General features: G+C 36.1%; 1 protein-coding gene across 6 annotated transcripts in view; it reads right to left on the bottom strand.

Moving 5' to 3' along the window:
- Positions 1-1,463: 1,463 nt before the first annotated feature.
- ANO3 (anoctamin 3) overlaps positions 1,464-18,082 on the bottom strand; it is a 264,589-nt gene continuing 247,970 nt past the window's right edge. For all 6 annotated transcript variants that reach the window (XM_040558403.1, XM_040558402.1, XM_040558398.1 and 3 more), the window contains 9 exons: positions 17,174-17,285; positions 15,872-15,929; positions 14,776-14,873; positions 12,867-13,012; positions 12,576-12,728; positions 11,090-11,237; positions 9,536-9,616; positions 8,561-8,666; positions 1,464-7,786 (listed from right to left, as the gene is read on the bottom strand). In XM_040558403.1, the coding sequence (XP_040414337.1) occupies positions 7,604-7,786; positions 8,561-8,666; positions 9,536-9,616; positions 11,090-11,237; positions 12,576-12,728; positions 12,867-13,012; positions 14,776-14,873; positions 15,872-15,929; positions 17,174-17,285 (1,085 nt within the window). In that variant the 3' untranslated portion in view covers positions 1,464-7,603. The remainder of the gene's footprint in view (positions 7,787-8,560; positions 8,667-9,535; positions 9,617-11,089; positions 11,238-12,575; positions 12,729-12,866; positions 13,013-14,775; positions 14,874-15,871; positions 15,930-17,173; positions 17,286-18,082) is intronic.

The following is an 18,082-nucleotide window of genomic DNA, read 5'->3' as shown; positions in this document are numbered from 1 at the left end:
TCAGTTCTTGTTTTTGTTTAATCAGGGACCACCTTTATGATGAAGATGTAGTCCTATGTGGTCCTCCAAATTACATCCCCTGTCTGTATTCATGCCATACCTCTGGGAACAGTCCCAGAATACTGAATTAGAAGACAAAAATAACAGTTTCTAAGTGACACTGTCTTGCTTGTGGGAGACACTTGGTCAACAAACCGAGAGTTAAGTCAATATTTGCCTTAATCCCTTTCACACCACTTTCATAATCTCATAAAAGCTTACAGCTGAATCCGGCTGGCAGCCTGTTGTCTCACGTGGCATGCTTTCTGTTCCTGCTTCTATCCTTGATACAGCTAGCAAGACAGAGATCAAAATTTAGTGAACACTACTGCTATAACTTTTATATCTCATGGCCATACACATTATCAGTTAAGCTCTTTTAATATAATCTGTTATGCTTAAGGATGTAAGTCAGTGAAAGTTGTTCAAAACACCGGTGTCAAGCAACATAGCTAGACAGTGGATTAAGAAATCCCTCTGTACTGGTAGTGGGAGGATATGTAAGAGACATCCAACTGTGGAAACAATCAAATCCACTCTGAATATTTCTTGAGGTATCTACTCATTGCAGTATTCTTCCACTCTATATGTAAAGAATGCCTGGTTTGCATTTTTCAATATTTTTTCACATGTTTAACAATAGCTTTGCATTATATTTGCCAGAGACTTCGTACCTTCCAAAGTCCTTGTCACAAATAAATACATAAATAAATTCTATTTGCCTACTTAATGTGAAAAAAAAAAAAAGTGAGAACTGCATTCTCCCAGAATGCCTTTGCAGAAATATGCTGAAGAATCTATCTTTAATGCTGTATTTCTGGACTAGGTTTGTTTCAACTAAAGCTGCACATTGAGCCCAAATGCGTTTTGTATTTGTAAAGGAGTCAGACATTCCACAGGTTTTTGCTAAGTTCAGCACGTGGCCTGATATTTGATGGCTAAAATTGTTAATCAGTAGTTCAATATTCAGTCTTTTACTAAGATTTAAGGCTAAATTGGAATTCAGAAAAAATTACCATTCTGATTAAATATTCAGTGTTGATTAAAGCTGTCTTATCTTCTTGCTTGCTTTATGTCCTGAGCCATTGATCTTTACAGAGTAGAGCTAGCCTGTGCAGCTGAGTGGGAAAGAAAAAGAGATTAAGAAACCAGAAACATGTCAATTCAAACAGGAGCTTAAATTTAAGAAATTATTAGTCATTAGTGAAAGCAGTAGACCATAAGTGACTGAAAATCTGAAAAGCGAGTTTAAAGGTACCCTGAGACCACAGTATTTGTTAAATGTTTAACAAGTGTCTGAGTCAAGTTTAACGCTAAAATTACTTCCTTACAACATATGACTTGAAGGCATATGAACGCTCACTATTAGAGTGTATATTTTTTTCATAACTTTGAGTACTTGTAATAATGAAGCTCAGTCTCCTTCAAAGATATCCAAGTTTATTACTGAAAAATGCAATATTCAAATGTGTATGATACAGTAAGTAGTTGCATTTGTACATGTAAACCTTGATAAAGTAAACAGCATCTCAAAGACAAATTTATGCCAAAAGTGTCTTACAATAGTTAATCAGATCAACAGCTTTTTCCTTAGTGAATTATTTTAGTTCTGGGGTACATATCGGCTTGTAAAAGTAATCTTAAACACAAAAGAAAATGAAAGCTGAGAGGACAGAGGAACTTCTAGCTTGTAGTGCATAAAAGTCACTTTTTCTGAGACACTTGGTGGTAATCTTATTCTAAATACTACTTACAAAATTTGGATTTATGAATAGAAAAAATAGTTGAAGTTGTATTCTAATTTCTTACTTAGAAACCAAGTTGTATTTAAATATTACATAAATTTCAAATATATACACATTTTAAGAAATCTTTTACGATCATGATATTGCAAGTTAGCCAGGACTGTCAGAGTAAAAATGACTGAACTATGTTACGTAGTTAGATTTTACATGAGATTATTTCAAACAACTGAAATTTCAGTGATACTACTCTAGGTAAAAATTAGAGTCAACAGTTTCGTCAATTTTTCAGTACAAAATTCTCATTCATCTAAATAGAACATAAAATAAAAAGGTGATCTCATTTTTTTTTTCATTATTAACAGAAAAACCATCATGTTCTCACTGTTTAAAATCTCATTAGCTTTGGACTGCATTGGGTTTAATCCTAATTTCTCATCTAGTAGCATCTGAACAACTATTTCATGTCAATAAGAGTACAAACTACAGGAAACATTTAACATTACAGAGGTTATGGCAAGAAGTTAGAACAAGCCAACAGAACTGACAAAAGATAATTTCCAGTGCAGCGAGGAGGGAATATACCATTAACCATATACCATATAAAACAAAATCCCAGTCCCACATTAAAAAAGTTCCTGCATAACACAGAGCAGCAAAGTGATTTCTCTAGAGTTCTTTGTTGTGCTGTTATAAATTTGTGCTGCTGTGGGAACATTGTGCTATCGCAACTATGCCAAAATCATGCCAATACTATTTTTTAGTAAATGTGGTTACAAGGTCAAAATTAGAGAAAATTGTCCACACTCATCTATTTACTCACATTTAAAAATGCCAGAATTGTGTAGGGTCTTCAGGGTGCACGTGTGTGTGCAGGGAGGGACAGAAGGAGTGCAAAATGCAGTGCCTGGGAAAGTGGCAGATGGGACAGATGTAGCAGCACTTTGTGTCATGAGACCTTTGCTTCCTCTGATCATCCCCAGCCTCAAAATGCTGGTTGGTTCCATATCACTCTAACAGGAGGTGGGCTTTGCTGGCAGGAGGTTGAGTACCAACAGATACAGAGAGCTTTTAAGGCCGCTACATTTTCTGCCACAGGAATTCAGGTTTGCAAGTCACTTAAACACTTGGAGAAAGTGCTACTACATACATTTTAGTCCAACCAGACATTAGAACTAACAAAATAACTTCATCTTTCTCAGAAGTCTAACTGGCAAACTCTGAATTCTAGTGTCAGCTGTAACACTGAATAAACATTATTACGAAAGGTTGCTTTTAGATTCGGTTCAATCTTTACCCCCAGTAATCAACATTAGCAGTGGTTCATGAGGATTACAAAAAATAAAATGCTTCTGGAGGTACTACTGTAATTCTAAGTGATCACTGGTACATGGATTGTTATTTTTCCGAAATTATCTATTTTTTGGGGAGTTTCTTCTCCAATATGCAACACTTACTAGAAAATACGTTTGATTTTCCATTAACTTTACTGCCTTCATATTTAGCTGTTTGTACAAAGTGAGTTTACTTAACCATTGCTCAGTGTATATAAAAATCTAGTTTGTAATAGTTCCTAATAAAAAATTTGTGATGCATTCAAGTTAACTATGTGGGAACAGCTCATTTTTTTTTCCTTCTTATGGACAAGGATCATTTTCAGTCAATCAAAATTGTATGATGCTTCTAAATAAGGACGTACTAATTTGCCTCTGTACAAACTCAAAGATTAATAAGCCCCATGATGTCACATGGGACCTCAGAAGTAGTGTCACCGGACTCCATAGCTCCAGCAGTTCTCTCTGGCAGCACTTGCATTTGGAGTTTGAAGCAGAAACAGCTGTGAAGGAAACTGCAGATGTGTACTACTTATATTAGACTGGTCATCTTAATAAGGTAAGAAAAAAAAAATCACAAATTTTTACCTTTCCCCTTATTAACACTCGCCCTAAAGCTGTGTTTCCTAAGACATTTTTCCTCCTGTAGAACTTTTGATGAAGAAAACCTCAGGAAATGAATGAATTGATGCATTAAGGTAAGTAGCTATTAACCTACTTCCAACCAGACCCTCTAGACATTTTTCTTTTGAGTTTTCTTTAGATCACTATGGAGCTTAAATGAGATCCTCAGAACATAATTCAAGACTAGTTGCTGTCAGAAAAGGGCATAGCTGATGTGTCTGTTTCGTAGGTCTGAAGTTATGTACTTCTAAAGAAACATAAAAAAAAAATCAAACCCACAAACCACTTATCGTTCATCATCACACTCTGGAAATTTTAGCCTTGTCATCATCAATATCAACTTAAAAGTTCAGCTAAATTTCCTCTATAAATCCTTAAATATAAAGTGGATTGGGAAGAAAAGATAAAAAATAAAAAAGCCATTGTGTAGTCTGCTTTGTTTCCAAATATTAGCACTCTATCAGGACACCCAATCACTGCATTGTCTTTTTGGTAAGGAAATTAGATGACAGCATAACAAACAGAGAGCCTTTGCTCAAACTGCAGGCAACCTTGCTGGCACTCAGCTGTGAATACTGAGCAGTGGATGAATCCCTCTCTATGGAGAGGGACGCTGAGCCCTAAGAAGGAACTTCTCATTAGGAAGGCCAGTGAAACAGAATCTTTGTGTGCATTCAAATTCCACACACATTTTTTTTTTCATTTTTACTAACCAAAATTCAGATCCCACACGTTGGGCACAAATTTAGAATGAGAAGTAAATAGAAACGTGTATAACGTATGTGGATTTTTTGCCATTTCTGAAATGAAAATTTCCTTTGTCTGAATCAAAACACTGATTTCGGTTAGGAATCATTAAGACATTTTGGACTAATTCTTTGTATTTAAAAATATCTAGTTGCTCATGCAGTCTCTGTAAGGGCGCATGCATAGAGCAAAGTTGTCATAGATTAGATCAGCAATGATCTAAAGCATTTTTGCACAAATTGAAGTTCTAAAGCTTTGTCAGATTTCACAAATGCAGCTTGCATGCACAGTCTATTCATACTGGTCATTTTTTTGGAAAGACAATACTTAGAATATGAAAAGATCATTCACCATTCATAAAATACATTATTCCTGAGGACAGTGTGTGCCTTATACTTTAGTAAAATAACGTGCAGTCTATGCAAACAGCATACTAAACGAAGTCTAGCAAAAAGTTCTCAGCTTAAGCAAATGGCTACTAGTGGCAAAACTTTCAGACATTGTTCCTGTCCTTCCGAAACAAAGGAACACACACAGTGTTTCTCCAAAATTTCTTGTGCTTTTCCAGTGCATAATCTGCACTATGTCAGATCTACATACTTGCCTTTGATATATTTCTGTACACCAGTGCTGAAAATCATTAAGAATATATATATATTTAAATCCAAAATCATACTCAAATACAAAACGTCTTTCTTTCATATGCACTTGGAAATTCAGTTGGAATTTGCCTAAGTATATTTTCACATGTGGCAATATCGACATCAGAAATGAGAAAGTATAAAATAATATTTCTGATTTTTGCCAAATTTTATTCTAAATCTTTATACCTTGGGCCAGCCAAGGCATTTTGTTTTTAGAGAAAACATTAAAAAGAGAGCTCATCTGTGACCTTCTGAAGAACTGAAGTATTATCACTACCTGGCACAAAAATGGGACCTGTGACACCTGGTTAATGCTGTCAAATGGTGCTTGATACTCCACAGTATGAAACAGTGAGAGAATAAATTAACTTAAATAGCAAGAACCTATGAGCACTGAGGAGAGGGCTGATATTTCTGATAAGGACTCCTGAGGAACTTAGTGTGCAACCCAAAATATGAAGGAAAAAACCCAGCCCTTCCGAAATATGGAAAGCTGAGTTCCATCAGCCCATTATCATAGATCTAATGGCTAATACATCTGATTAGATCATACCTTCCAATCTCCTTCCTCCTTTGTGTAATAGTGCAGACATTCCTATAGTTGCCTTGTCTGGTCACAGAGAGCTGGAATTAACCACAGAATTTCATGAATATGGTGAAATGAGTAAAGAACTTAAGGTATGATGCTAGGTCCACTGGCAGATATTACTCATCTACTTTGATGGGCTCTTGACTCTTAAAAATTAAATTTATATGGCATAATACAAAAAAAAAAGTGATTGCTCTAATATATGCAAGTGAATACTGGAATCACACTTTTTGGCTCAATATGCTATTTTAACAAGTAAAATTTCATGTCTTTTCATATCTGTCAGCAGTGATTTCATTGCAGCTTTATCCCTAAAATAATGCTATAACTTGCAGCCTTTATATGTGTTCATGTGCTTTTGTTGGTTCTTTTATTTTTTTCTCATCCAGTATAAAGAATGATTATTAAAATCGCAGAAGATAAACAGAATGACTGTAACTTGGTTTCCCCACTCCCTTCTCTGCAAGTGAACACTGCCCGGTTGTTTTGATTTTTTAAATTAAGTGATTATCTATTCCCAAATTATGAAACGTTAATACAGTTCCATCACCAAAATGTGACTATGACCATAAGCAACACTACCCCATACTGCATGCACATAAAAAATGAAATTTGATTCTTTATATATGAACATCTACTTTTTAGAGTGATTTTATCCAAAAAGGCCCCCAAAACTGTAAGAAGGCATACAAATAATAATAAAAAATCTAAAAGTAACCACTGTGTGTGTGTGTGCTTTTATATACAATCTGTATAGATATCTGCCTGCATCTAATTCCCATGCTTTGACTTATTTAGCCCAATAAAAGAAGTGCACATTACTGGAACATTTACTATTACAATAAGAGCATTGTTATAAGGTACTCTGCTTCTCCTTCCCTGAACAAGCAAGTCAAAATGTTATACTGTACGTCTGATATATATCTGCATAAGCTTGCATACTATAAATAGTTAATTTTATATTCAGAACAAAGTCATTTGCACTGTATTAGAATATTTCAAGTTAGCATTCTGTGAAGTCATGGAATCACTGCTCAGACAGTTCAAAGAGAACAGTAACACAGTTGGACATCTGCATGATACATCAGAGCATGGAAATGACAGTTCTTTCATCCTGGATGTGTGTGGAGGTGGCCTTTCTGCACATAAAAGTGGAAAGACAACTCACAGCCATGTCATTTTCAAATACAGCTGCAGTGTGGGCAAAGCAATGTGTTCTCTTAGTGCTGCTTTCTCTTTGAATTTAGATTTTTTGGTTTTCAACTAGAAAGATAAATTAATGACACTGATGTGCAAATCTTAAACTGCATAGTATATATTAAGCAGCCATATACCCCTTTTCTAGGGTAGGACCACATCCACAATCTCAACAAGAGACTAGGACAAACCTGACAAAACAGTAAGCCTGAAAGCTCATTTATATCAAGTTATGGCCACAAAGGCAACAACTGCTTTTTTCTTCAGAGGCATTACAGATGCAGCTGAGCAATCAGAAGCTGTAGTGGATATCATGTAATTTGTTTTTGTCATGCCCATACTGTATAAGTTTACAGGCAATTTTTTGTTTTCATTACGCTGTTAGTACCTTCATGAACAGCACGAATGTTCATTGCCTTTTTAAAAAATCAGTATCCAAATTTTTAATCCGTCTGCACATTCCTGAGTGCCAGTACTTGGTGCTCCCCAGAGACCGGTTACTGATAAGGCTCTTCATTTTCTTCATTGGAAGCACCTGTTTTCCACTTCCTACCGAAGCCTGCAACTGTACAGCCCAGCAGGAACATATATACATTGCCAATCTCATACACTGATGACAGACTGACTTCATTTTTAAACTGCACTCTTCAACTTCCAAACAGTGTTTCTGTTGCAGCATGGTATTGACTAAGGCCATTCATGGTGATATTGTTTCCCATTCTTTTTTCTTTCTCTCTGCAAATGCTCTAGTTCAGCCTCATACATCATTTCCTGGACTAAGTATTTCTCTCTCCTCATTCTGTCGCACAAGTCTTTGGGCATGTCTGGAATCAGGTAAGCAATGAAAGACTTGATTCCAAAAACAAGGTGCTGAAAAGAAGAAAGAAAATAATTGCTTCAAAGATGCGTAAATACTAATTTCTAGAATCAAATTTTAGGGCCTAAAAATCAGTGGCAAATCTATAACAGGGATTTGATTCGTGACTGAAAAGTGACTCTTTTTTTTAAATCTCTCTCTAATATATATTCACACACACACACGTGTGTAAATAGTCTGTCGGGAATGGGAAAATGCTGCAGTCTTAACAAAAGTAGAACTAAGGGTATGACTAGTGATCGAAATTAATATGAGACAGCAGGATCTGCTGGTTAGAGTAATGATAGCAACCATTACATATAAGCAGTCTTTGTTAAGAACTTGTAGTCAAAGTAATTAACCAGTTCCCCAGACAGCATACCATACCTTCTTCAAAATTAGTACACATTTCTAGTTTTATATCAGGGTACAATCACGCATCATTTTCCTGACACACACTTGAACTTGTAATAAATGTGTTTAATGTACAAAGAAATTGCATGTCTGATTTTTCAATTAAACATCAATGTTTTTGTTGAGAACTAACATTATTTATAAGATTACTTAAGAAAATATGATTTTGGAGGGACTAAAATCTGCACATGCTCTGTCAATTCACTTTGAAGCAGCTGATTGACAACAGTATGGGGGTGAGTGATTTTTTTTTCCTCTTTCAACTATAACGAACAAGCAACTAATGATAATGACACTTCCTTTACAGGACTATTATAAAAAATCAACTTGAACTTCAAAGAGATAGAAAGGAATTGCTCCTTTCCATGACTAACCTCAAAAACTATAATGAAGGCCAGCCGTGCTGCCAGGACATGCCAGAACTGCAAAGTGAATTCATATGGAGTTGAACTCCATGGTGGGGCTCTGTAATCTCTATACCTGTAAGACAAAGAAAAACTCATTTAGTCTGTCCTCAAAACCCAGAACGTGATGAAGAGCTCTCAAGCTTGTCCCAGAGCTGCCTAAAAGGACAGAACTTGAATTGAAAGAATACTTCAAGAGGAATTCAATGAAAAGTAGTAGTCTATAATACAGGTATTAAATACAGCTGCTTATAAGATGGTAGTTTGGTTCCAAAAAGCTATAGCAAACATTTCCTTTTGTTGTTACACAGCTGACCCCTTGGAGTATCAAGTTTAAATTCACTGGCTCTAAATTGGTTCTCATCTTTTCTTATAAGCAGTTGAGATTCTCAAGACAAGTCTTGTATAAACACAGCATGACTGTAGAACTTAGCGAATCCAAGATAACTCTCACTATAAAACTAAATCTGAAACCTGAAGTAGTACAATTATGCATTGTCATATTTAATCTTTATGCTGAGTTTCTCATATTCATCTTGCATAACTGTTTGTCATCTTGGGCTGGGTTACAGACAAAACAAAGATTTTACTTGCATATTTTAATTAATAGACCTCAGAGTGCTGAACCAAAATAAAACAAGAATTTTTAGCCTTATTTGCAGGTGGGGAAACTCCCAAATGAAATAATTCGTACAGGCCTGTAACACATTGCTTACTGGAGTCCTGGAAAAGCTAAGAATAGAACATGGGTTTCCAGCATCTTAGCATTGCATCCTGCAACACAGCTTTCGCATCTGAGATTTCCCTGTTGAACAAACTTGAACTTCAATACTTTTACAGGCAAAAAATAAACTCTTCTGCCAGTAATTTAATCACTGACTTTCCATTTAATGCCTATAATAATGTCTGTGTCTACATTACAGCAGGGAGAGCATCTAAATATACCGGCAGTATCCTGAGTATCCCATTCCAAGTTCACTCAAATCAAATACTGATAAGCTGCTGTTGACATATCCTTTTAAGCATCTGAAAGAAAAAGACATAGCATCAGGATTTTCTTTATAAAGTGGTTATATAGCATAAATTCTGTATGTAAGCGTATTCTGCCATCGCATATCGTGAATATACTGTTTTATTTGCTTATTAAGACAAAAGCAATTCTAAAATTTTATACATAGAGGCCAAGTGTTATTGGAAGAAATCAAATAACTTCTGTTTCAGGGATAACACAATTTTAAAAAATGTTTTGAGCACTTCTCGTTTTTTTGGCTTATCTACTAGCAGCTATAAAACAAACCATTTTGCTACAAACAGTGTTCTTCACTGTTGCCTCTTAAAAATACTGAACTGACAAAGATGGCTAGAGAGGAAGAGAATAGAATAATTTCATATCCTTGCATAATCTGCTGCTAGTCATGCAACATATACTAAAAAAATGACAGGTTTTATGAACCAAATCAAAGAAGAACAGTCAAGAGAACAGTGTATATATACCAAATAGACATTTGGAGGTAACAATTTATTGGTGTTAATGTCAGATATCACTTAAGTACACTGAATTATGACTGCAGGAGTGTAATTTTTTCATGTCCCTGGAAAACCAGACACCTAAGCCATCCTGTCCTACTGAAAGTGTGTCCTGTAATGTAATGAAGGGGCTCCTGAAAGGCAAAGAACATTTAAAAAGACAAGGTATCTGTTATATCCCCTGAGGTTTGCTGTAGTACTTCCAATCACAACAAGAAAAAGAGTAAATAGGATTACACAGTTCTCTATTAAACAGGCAGTCCTCATTAAAGAGAAGCCAATGAAGAGAGGTGCTCTGCTGGTTCTTATTCTCACCAACAAGGAGGAGCTGGTGGGGATTGTGAAACTTAAAGGCAGCCTTGGCTGCAGTGATTGTGAAACAGTGGCCCGAGAAAACTGGTTAATATTCAAGGAACACCTCCTTCAAACTCAGAGACATTAGTAAGTATCTGGAGAGAAGTTCAGGAAACGGGCCTGGTTGTGCAAAATAGGAAAGATACCTTACTTGAGGCCAAGAAGCGTTACATAAGGAACTAGTCTAAAGAATGTCAAGGCCAATCTTTCTGGACCTTGGCAGAAAGTATTTCTGGAGAGAAATAGACAGAGAACATTAGGATACAAGAGAGTTTGGGAACATAGATGTGTGTGTGTGAAATTAGTGGGAGAACATGGACCAAAACCATGGCGGAAAAGAAAAATTCATCTAGGAAGTGCCTGAAAACTGTGGGCAATGTATACTGAATTTTGTAGTATGCATTTAGAAGAGAAGCAAAGATTTTCTGCTGATATAACTGTGGAGCTAGTCAGCAAACTCTCTGGAATGGCTAAGTTACTTGCACCAAACACCTGAAAAGGTTTGTAAAGATGTAAAGGATGAAATATTACTGATGAAGTATGTTAACACAGAAAGACAGTAGCACAAATGTGCTTCCACTGAAATATGTATGTATATATAAAAAAAATCTTCATTACTTTTCTTGTCTGTATCCTTGATCTGTACAGGGACCGTATTTGTATGCATAGACAAAACGTGGAATGTAATCGGAAGTAATGGCAATAACAAAGGCATTAGTGATGACAGCCAGAACTCCAATTCCTTCAAGAATCCCATACCAGATACCTAGAAACAAGATAAATAACAAAGCCATTAGTTTTTAATAGTGATATTGAGTCATAAAAAGTCATACTGGTGATATTATTTGTCACACACTTTTCCTTGCTTCTTGAAAAAGAAACATTGAGTCAGAAAAAACAGTCAAGATTAAGCCACGTCCTCACATTCTTGCCATGACAGGCTACACCCGAATGAAGTGCCTGGCCGAGAAGGACCTGGGAGTATTGGTTGATAGTCGGCTGAATATGAGCCAGCAGTGTGCTCAGGTGGCCAAGAAGGCCAACAGCATCCTGGCTTGCATAAGAAACAGTGTGGCCAGCAGGGCTAGGGAAGTGATTGTCCCCCTGTACTTGGCTCTGGTGAGGCCGCACCTTGAGTACCGTGTTCAGTTTTGGGCCCCTCGCTACAAGAAGGACATGGAGGTGCTCAAGAGAGTCCAGAGAAGGGCAACGAAGCTGGTGAGGGGGTCTGGAGAACAAGTCTTACGAGGAGCGGCTGAGGGAGCTGGGATTGTTCAGCCTGGAGAAGAGGAGGCTCAGGGGCGACCTTATCGCTCTCTATAGGTACCTTAAAGGAGGCTGTAGAGAGGTGGGGGTTGGTCTATTCTCCCACGTGCCTGGTGGCAGGACGAGGGGGAATGGGCTAAAGTTGCGCCAGGGGAGGTTTAGGTTGGATATTAGGAAGAACTTCTTTACCGAAAGGGTTGTTAGGCATTAGAATGGACTGCCCAGGGAAGTGGTTGAGTCGCCATCCCTGGAGGTCTTTAAAAGACGTTTAGATGTAGCCCTTAGTGATATGGTTTAGTGGAGGACTTGTTAGTGTTATGTCAGAGGTTGGACTAGATGATCTTGGTGGTCTCTTCCAACCTAGACGATTCTGTGATTCTGTGAAGTCTGGCACACCCTACTGAGAAGAAATAGCTAAGCAATGAACGCAATAAAGGCCAAGTACAAGACTTTGGAAAGACACTTCTGTATTTTTATTTAACTCCATTGTGAAACAAAATTGAATTTAATTCTTCTATTTCATTTTAAAATTCAATTGATTTTGGAGAGCGCCTTGGATCTGGAGTTTCACAAATCAGAAGCCTAATGCAAGGGCCATTTAAGCAATGCCATTTAAGCATCTGAACAAATGGCCTGTTTTCAAAATTTTAACTGTTACAATCCCTTATTGGAAATGGAAAGAAGATCTGAAAAGTCCTTTTAGCTAAGCAGCTGAGTATTTTTGTTGCTTAACAGGACAGTCATCCTTGATATCTGTAGGTTACATGCTAGTTCAAGTGACATCAAAGACGAAAACAAAGGGAGATGGTACCAGACAGTGATAGTTAGGTTCTCTCACCTATATCTGTTGCTCTTGCAGGCATAGGTCTTCTCCACTGAGTGACAAACTTATATGCATCTAACCTTATTTCTATGATATTGTTCAGCAATGCCAGGAGAGGTGCCAGTGGGAAGGCAGCAACAAAGATAGTGGTGAAGCCAAACTGTAAAACTAGATAAGCATTTCTGTGGTTAGAAATTGGACGTGCAAAAAGTTCTTTTAACGTAAAACATTCCCCTCCCACTTGCCCAGCCCCTTCTCATTAAAAAACAAAAACAACAAACCTGACATCTCTATAAGTTTGCTTACCCATCTCCAAGTATTCATCCATCAAGCCGTGGAGATTCATAGGCTGCAGATTCCAATCTTTCTCCCACTGAGGTAGAGAAATTTTATGCTCCATTGATTGTCCTCTCCTCTTCATTTTGCGTCGTGACCACCAATTCTGTAATAAACTGTATTAGACGAAGTATTATTGACTGTTCTTGCTCAGTAATTTGCAATACTAGCTGCTATTGTTTTGAATGGCACCTAAGTGTTAGGTATTTTTTTTCTGGAAATATTTACAATATCGTGTAAGATAAATTTCAAATATTTTTCAGACCTTTTCAACTTTTCGTGATGATTTAAATTTTGTCTTTAACATAGCATGTCAGGCATTGCACAAACAAGCTTTTCAGAATACAGAACCTGCCCTTTTTTTTTTTTTTTTTTTTAAGGATTTTTACCTGTATCAATAAAAAAGAACAGGAAAAAATCACATATACTGAAAGCATTAAAAGAAAAATGCTTTATTTTTAATACTGTAAAAGACAAACCAAGTAAGTAAAGCTCATTAGGAACACTGGCACTAGAGTATTTTGAACAGTAGAATATACCTATTATTTTTTGAACAAACCTATAAATCTAGATGTTCTACAGAACATTTTTCCTTTTGAAGCAGGACATGGTATCCAAAAAGATGCTGCTAAAGACTTATTTTATGAAGCTGTGCAGAGGTCCTTTCACAAAGCAGTTATAAGTATTAAATGGTCTTATACATTGAAGTGTTATACATAGGAAAATATTATCTAGTACTGACAAAGGTAGCACTTAAAGGCTATTATTTGTTTCTAGATATTACTGAAAGAAAAAAGAGACCAAATATGGGAAATCATTTTTATAAGTATTTTTATTATTTTTTTCTGCTCAAACTGATTTAGTACTTCACTCTTGATTGTCTTGTTACTGAATGACCTCAGTTGCAAACAATGGTTTTGTCAAAACAAAACATCGCTTTCCGTAAAGGAATACAAGCACATTCTAAAATAAATTCTCGACAGTGTTAAGATACTGCTGGGCTGAGAAGACAGGAAGCCTGATACTTCAAGTAGATTTCTTCTTTTCAGAAACACACATCTCAAAACAATGCAGTAGCAATGATTTGCAGACTGCCTGCACATTGTAAGCGTAACCTTTTCTGACATTATCAAGGTTGAGACTTGGATTAAATTAATATTTGATGAGCAACCTTTTCCTTGGCTGAAAACATATTTTTCCAGTTTCAAAAGAACTGTAACTCTTAGCCCATTACTCTTTTCAGTAGTTGGACAGCTCTGTTTGTATTAGGGCAAATGAAATTAAAATAAACAATTTAGCTAGTTAATGTAGCCTGGGAAACATTTTTTTTTTTTAACTGCTTCCCTTGGGAGTAAATTTACAGTATGTGATGGTGAGATGCAAACACTATAAACATTCTCCAGGCATGCGTTGTGCCTGTTGTTTCAATAACTTGAAACAGTTATTTTGGCAAAAGTCTACTATTTTTACTCTATTTTTTCTTACAGTATGTAGGGAAAGAACATAAACCCAGTTATGTATTTCACAACTGTATTTTTAGGCCTCAGAGCTAGTACTGAACACAAAACTATGTAAACACTACTAACAATTTCTTGTCACCCTTTGGGGATGGCTGAAAATCAACACTAACATTATGTTCTGAGTGATAAAGCAAAACACTTAAACCTGAACCTGCTGAAGAATTCCATTTTACGTCCTTCTGAAAATATACTTCTAGAGATCAGCAATGCACCTGCACATGATCTTCGTCAAGACGATGATAAATTTTAATTAAAGGTGATATTTTACCCTCCATTCGTATGAAGATGTTTCCCTGTTGCTGAATCAGCACTAATATGGAACCACTATCTGTAAAACAAATATTAGCAACAGAACTTACGGATAGCCTAGCTCCATGAAATTGTTCCACATTTGTTTTAAAACCATAATAACTCCCATCTGCAGACACAGATCTATCAAGCAGCCACTGGGATGACACTGAAATGAAAAAGATTAGTAGTTAAAGTCAAAATATTCTGTTAATTTTTATTTTTTTCACAGTGTGAATGGAAAATACTGAAATGAGTATGGAGAAAAACACTCAAGAAATATTAAGAAAAATATTAATAACAGAAGTATTAACACAGAATTTAATGGAACACTCTTTAGATATTTTATTTTTCAGAGAACTGGAGTGCGTTACCTGGGCTAAGGGCAAGTGTGCTAGATATATGTTAAACAATATAGTTCATTTCATTTAGACCAATACATATGTTTTGATTTGAAAAGAATGAAGTAATATTTTATTTGTAATAGCCTAGATCCAAACTGAGACTTAGGAGCAGAATCTCTGCTGCCAGTATCTTAACCATATCAATTGCCAAAACAGTGTATGCTAAATTAAATAACATATTAACATGTGTGGCAATTACAGAGTTTTTTTTTAGACCACAGACTACAAAGTTATAGTATTTACTCTGTGGCTACCAAGTCTCTGCAGAAGCGTGTTTTTCAGAATCAGGAGATAGCTTCAGCATGCTACTCTTCCCAAGGAAGGTGCAATTCTAACATACTTTCAAGCTAAATTTTGAAAATATTACTTTTCATCTTTTAAATCATTTCATACTGGTAAGAACTTAAGGAAATGATAAGGAAAGCTGATTGCATTATGTATATGTCCTCTATCCAAAAATTCCACATACCTAGGAGATCACCTAGGACTCAGTAGTGCCAGGAAGGTAAGAGAGTATCACTGTTTGCTTTTCAAAGAGAGAGGCAGAAGGAATTGCGTGTGTCGTGCAGTCACTCAGCACAGTGGAGAACACAGAAGGAAAAACACATCTCCTGTTTCCTATCCTTTGCTATAAATAAGAGTTTACTCTTCACCACACTTAGATGGAATAATAACTCTTTCAAACTGGACATAGTTCATGTCCTACAGCCTTTTCCTTTTTACTCACGTAAATTTCACAGGAACACAAAACAGGACTGCTTACCTCTTCCAGTCTCCATCTGTTAAAAAGCTTGTTGTACTTTCCTGGGCGGCCTGCAAATCTAGAAAATAACATTTCTGCTTCTCAGTGAACATTCCAAGAACGCTCTGTATCAGTAGTTATTTCACAACATCCACTGAGCAAACTCATGAAATATAAACAGATTAAATCACACAGGCTTAAATCTGGTATCTGTGGGATATGGTAGTTTCAGAATGCAAACAAGCAAAGGAACCATCATTTTGCAAGGAATCCTAAGCTTTTATTATGTCCGGAACAAAAATCCTAGCTTCAGAGGTTTTAGATGTTAGATACTCAAACTCTCTAATCTGCTTTTAAGAAGATAAACTATTGCAATATGTAGGAATTTACTGCAGCACAGAGATCTACTTGGCCGAGTGAAATGTGCACTGGATTGCACCCTCAGACATAAAAGCATAAAATGACTTCCAAATACATCATAACTAAACCCTTCTTAGAGATCTAACAGATTCTTGCATAATGAACTGAATCAAAATTCTTAATAACCTCAGTGACAATTGCAGATGAGAAAGAAAAAATAAGAGGTCTGGTCCTACAAGACACAATACACAGCAAGATACATTAATTTAGAAATTGTATGACGAATGTATTGCTGGATGTAACAATCAGGTGTTACCACCAATCTTTACTTAAGTTTTTTTCTTTCAAACAATCTTGAACTTAAATAACATTATAAAACATTATAGAAGCTACTCAGAAATCATTTGTAGATTCTGTCAGAAAGGCAAATCTGATGGTAGAGCAACTCAAGTGAAGATGAGGTTAGACCTGTCTGGTAACTCCTGGTCTAAGCTGAAGAGACACACAGGACATGGATCCAGAATTTTTACCTCCTAATGTTGTATAATACCTTCCAGACAATAGTTAGTATTTATAGAAATGGGTCCTAGGAAAAGTACCCAAAAGTGAATAAGGGAGAAAAAAAAATGAATCAAGTTTATTAGTGCAGCAGCGCTGAATACAGATGCACATTTAGGAAGCATCTGTATTTTCAAAATTCTGATTTCTTGTTTTGTTAGGAAAGTCATTTACATACACCCACTTAAAAAGTAGACTTCTCACTGTCTCGTTTCTGAGATTTCAAGAGTCCAACCCTTGCATGCAGTTAGAAACAATTTGTACTATTATTTACGCTCAGAAACTGTGTCAAACCTAAATCTTAAAGTTTGAACTGTCAATGTATTTTCTTGAAACCTGTAAAATTACCAAGATTAGAGTTTTGTGTGAACTTTACTTTAAAAGCAGTTAGCAGAGATAATTTACCTGCCCAGAAAAAAGGCAATGTAAAAGATAGAACTGTTCAAGTTGACAAACTGGAAGAGGAACATTTTCAAGGCAAAGCTGTTTTCCCATTCGGATTCTGTTCTTGGGTGCTCTATGGAAAGACACAGTATATATCATATAAACAAAAATTAAATTGAGTAATGCCTAACTGCACACAGATCAATCAACACTAACAATAAGTGATGGTTTCAAGCCATAGGGCCCCACCCAGTTGCATTTAACTTTTTTTTTTCCCTCCAAGTATTCCAGCTGCAGGTCACAAAATGCCCAGCTCAGGCTAGGATGGCTCTGTGCGGAAACAGAAGAGAGAAGTCCTGTGGTACAGAATAGCTCAGAGCGAAGATACGTCTCATAGGAGGTATATTTTCACTTCTATGAAAAAGTTCTGAATTCAGTGTGAATGTTTAATTTTAAGGCTAGAGGAATCTTGATTTTTCACAGTTACACGAAAGCATGTGGTATCAGCAGATCAATAGACAGGGACTGCCAGGGAAAGCAGATGGAAAAGAGACAACCAATGGTCAGTTGGTTTCTCACTCAAATATCTCACCCTCCAAATACTTCCATAAGACCACTAATTCATCCTTGACACCTCCTCTATCATATAAATGCTTGTGAAGTTTAAAACAATTTATAACACAATGAAGAAACAATGGAGTTCCTTCTGTGCTTTTGGAAAGAACTGTAGAAATGTTTATCAGGATTACAAATATTCTGTGTAGGTTTACACTGACTTGGATGTTTTTCCTTACAGTTTGCAGAATGTAAAGAAATCAGAACAGAATGCAGAATGTAAGGAATTAGAACTAGACACAAATGATTAAATTAACTTTTGTGTGTGTAAAAATTTCAAATTTCTTTGATGCATCAAATTTGGAGTATAGTACA

This window comes from Cygnus olor, chromosome 5 (assembly GCF_009769625.2).
Source record: "Cygnus olor isolate bCygOlo1 chromosome 5, bCygOlo1.pri.v2, whole genome shotgun sequence".
Taxonomy (NCBI): domain Eukaryota; kingdom Metazoa; phylum Chordata; class Aves; order Anseriformes; family Anatidae; genus Cygnus; species Cygnus olor.
This window is presented reverse-complemented; position numbering and strand designations above follow the sequence as displayed.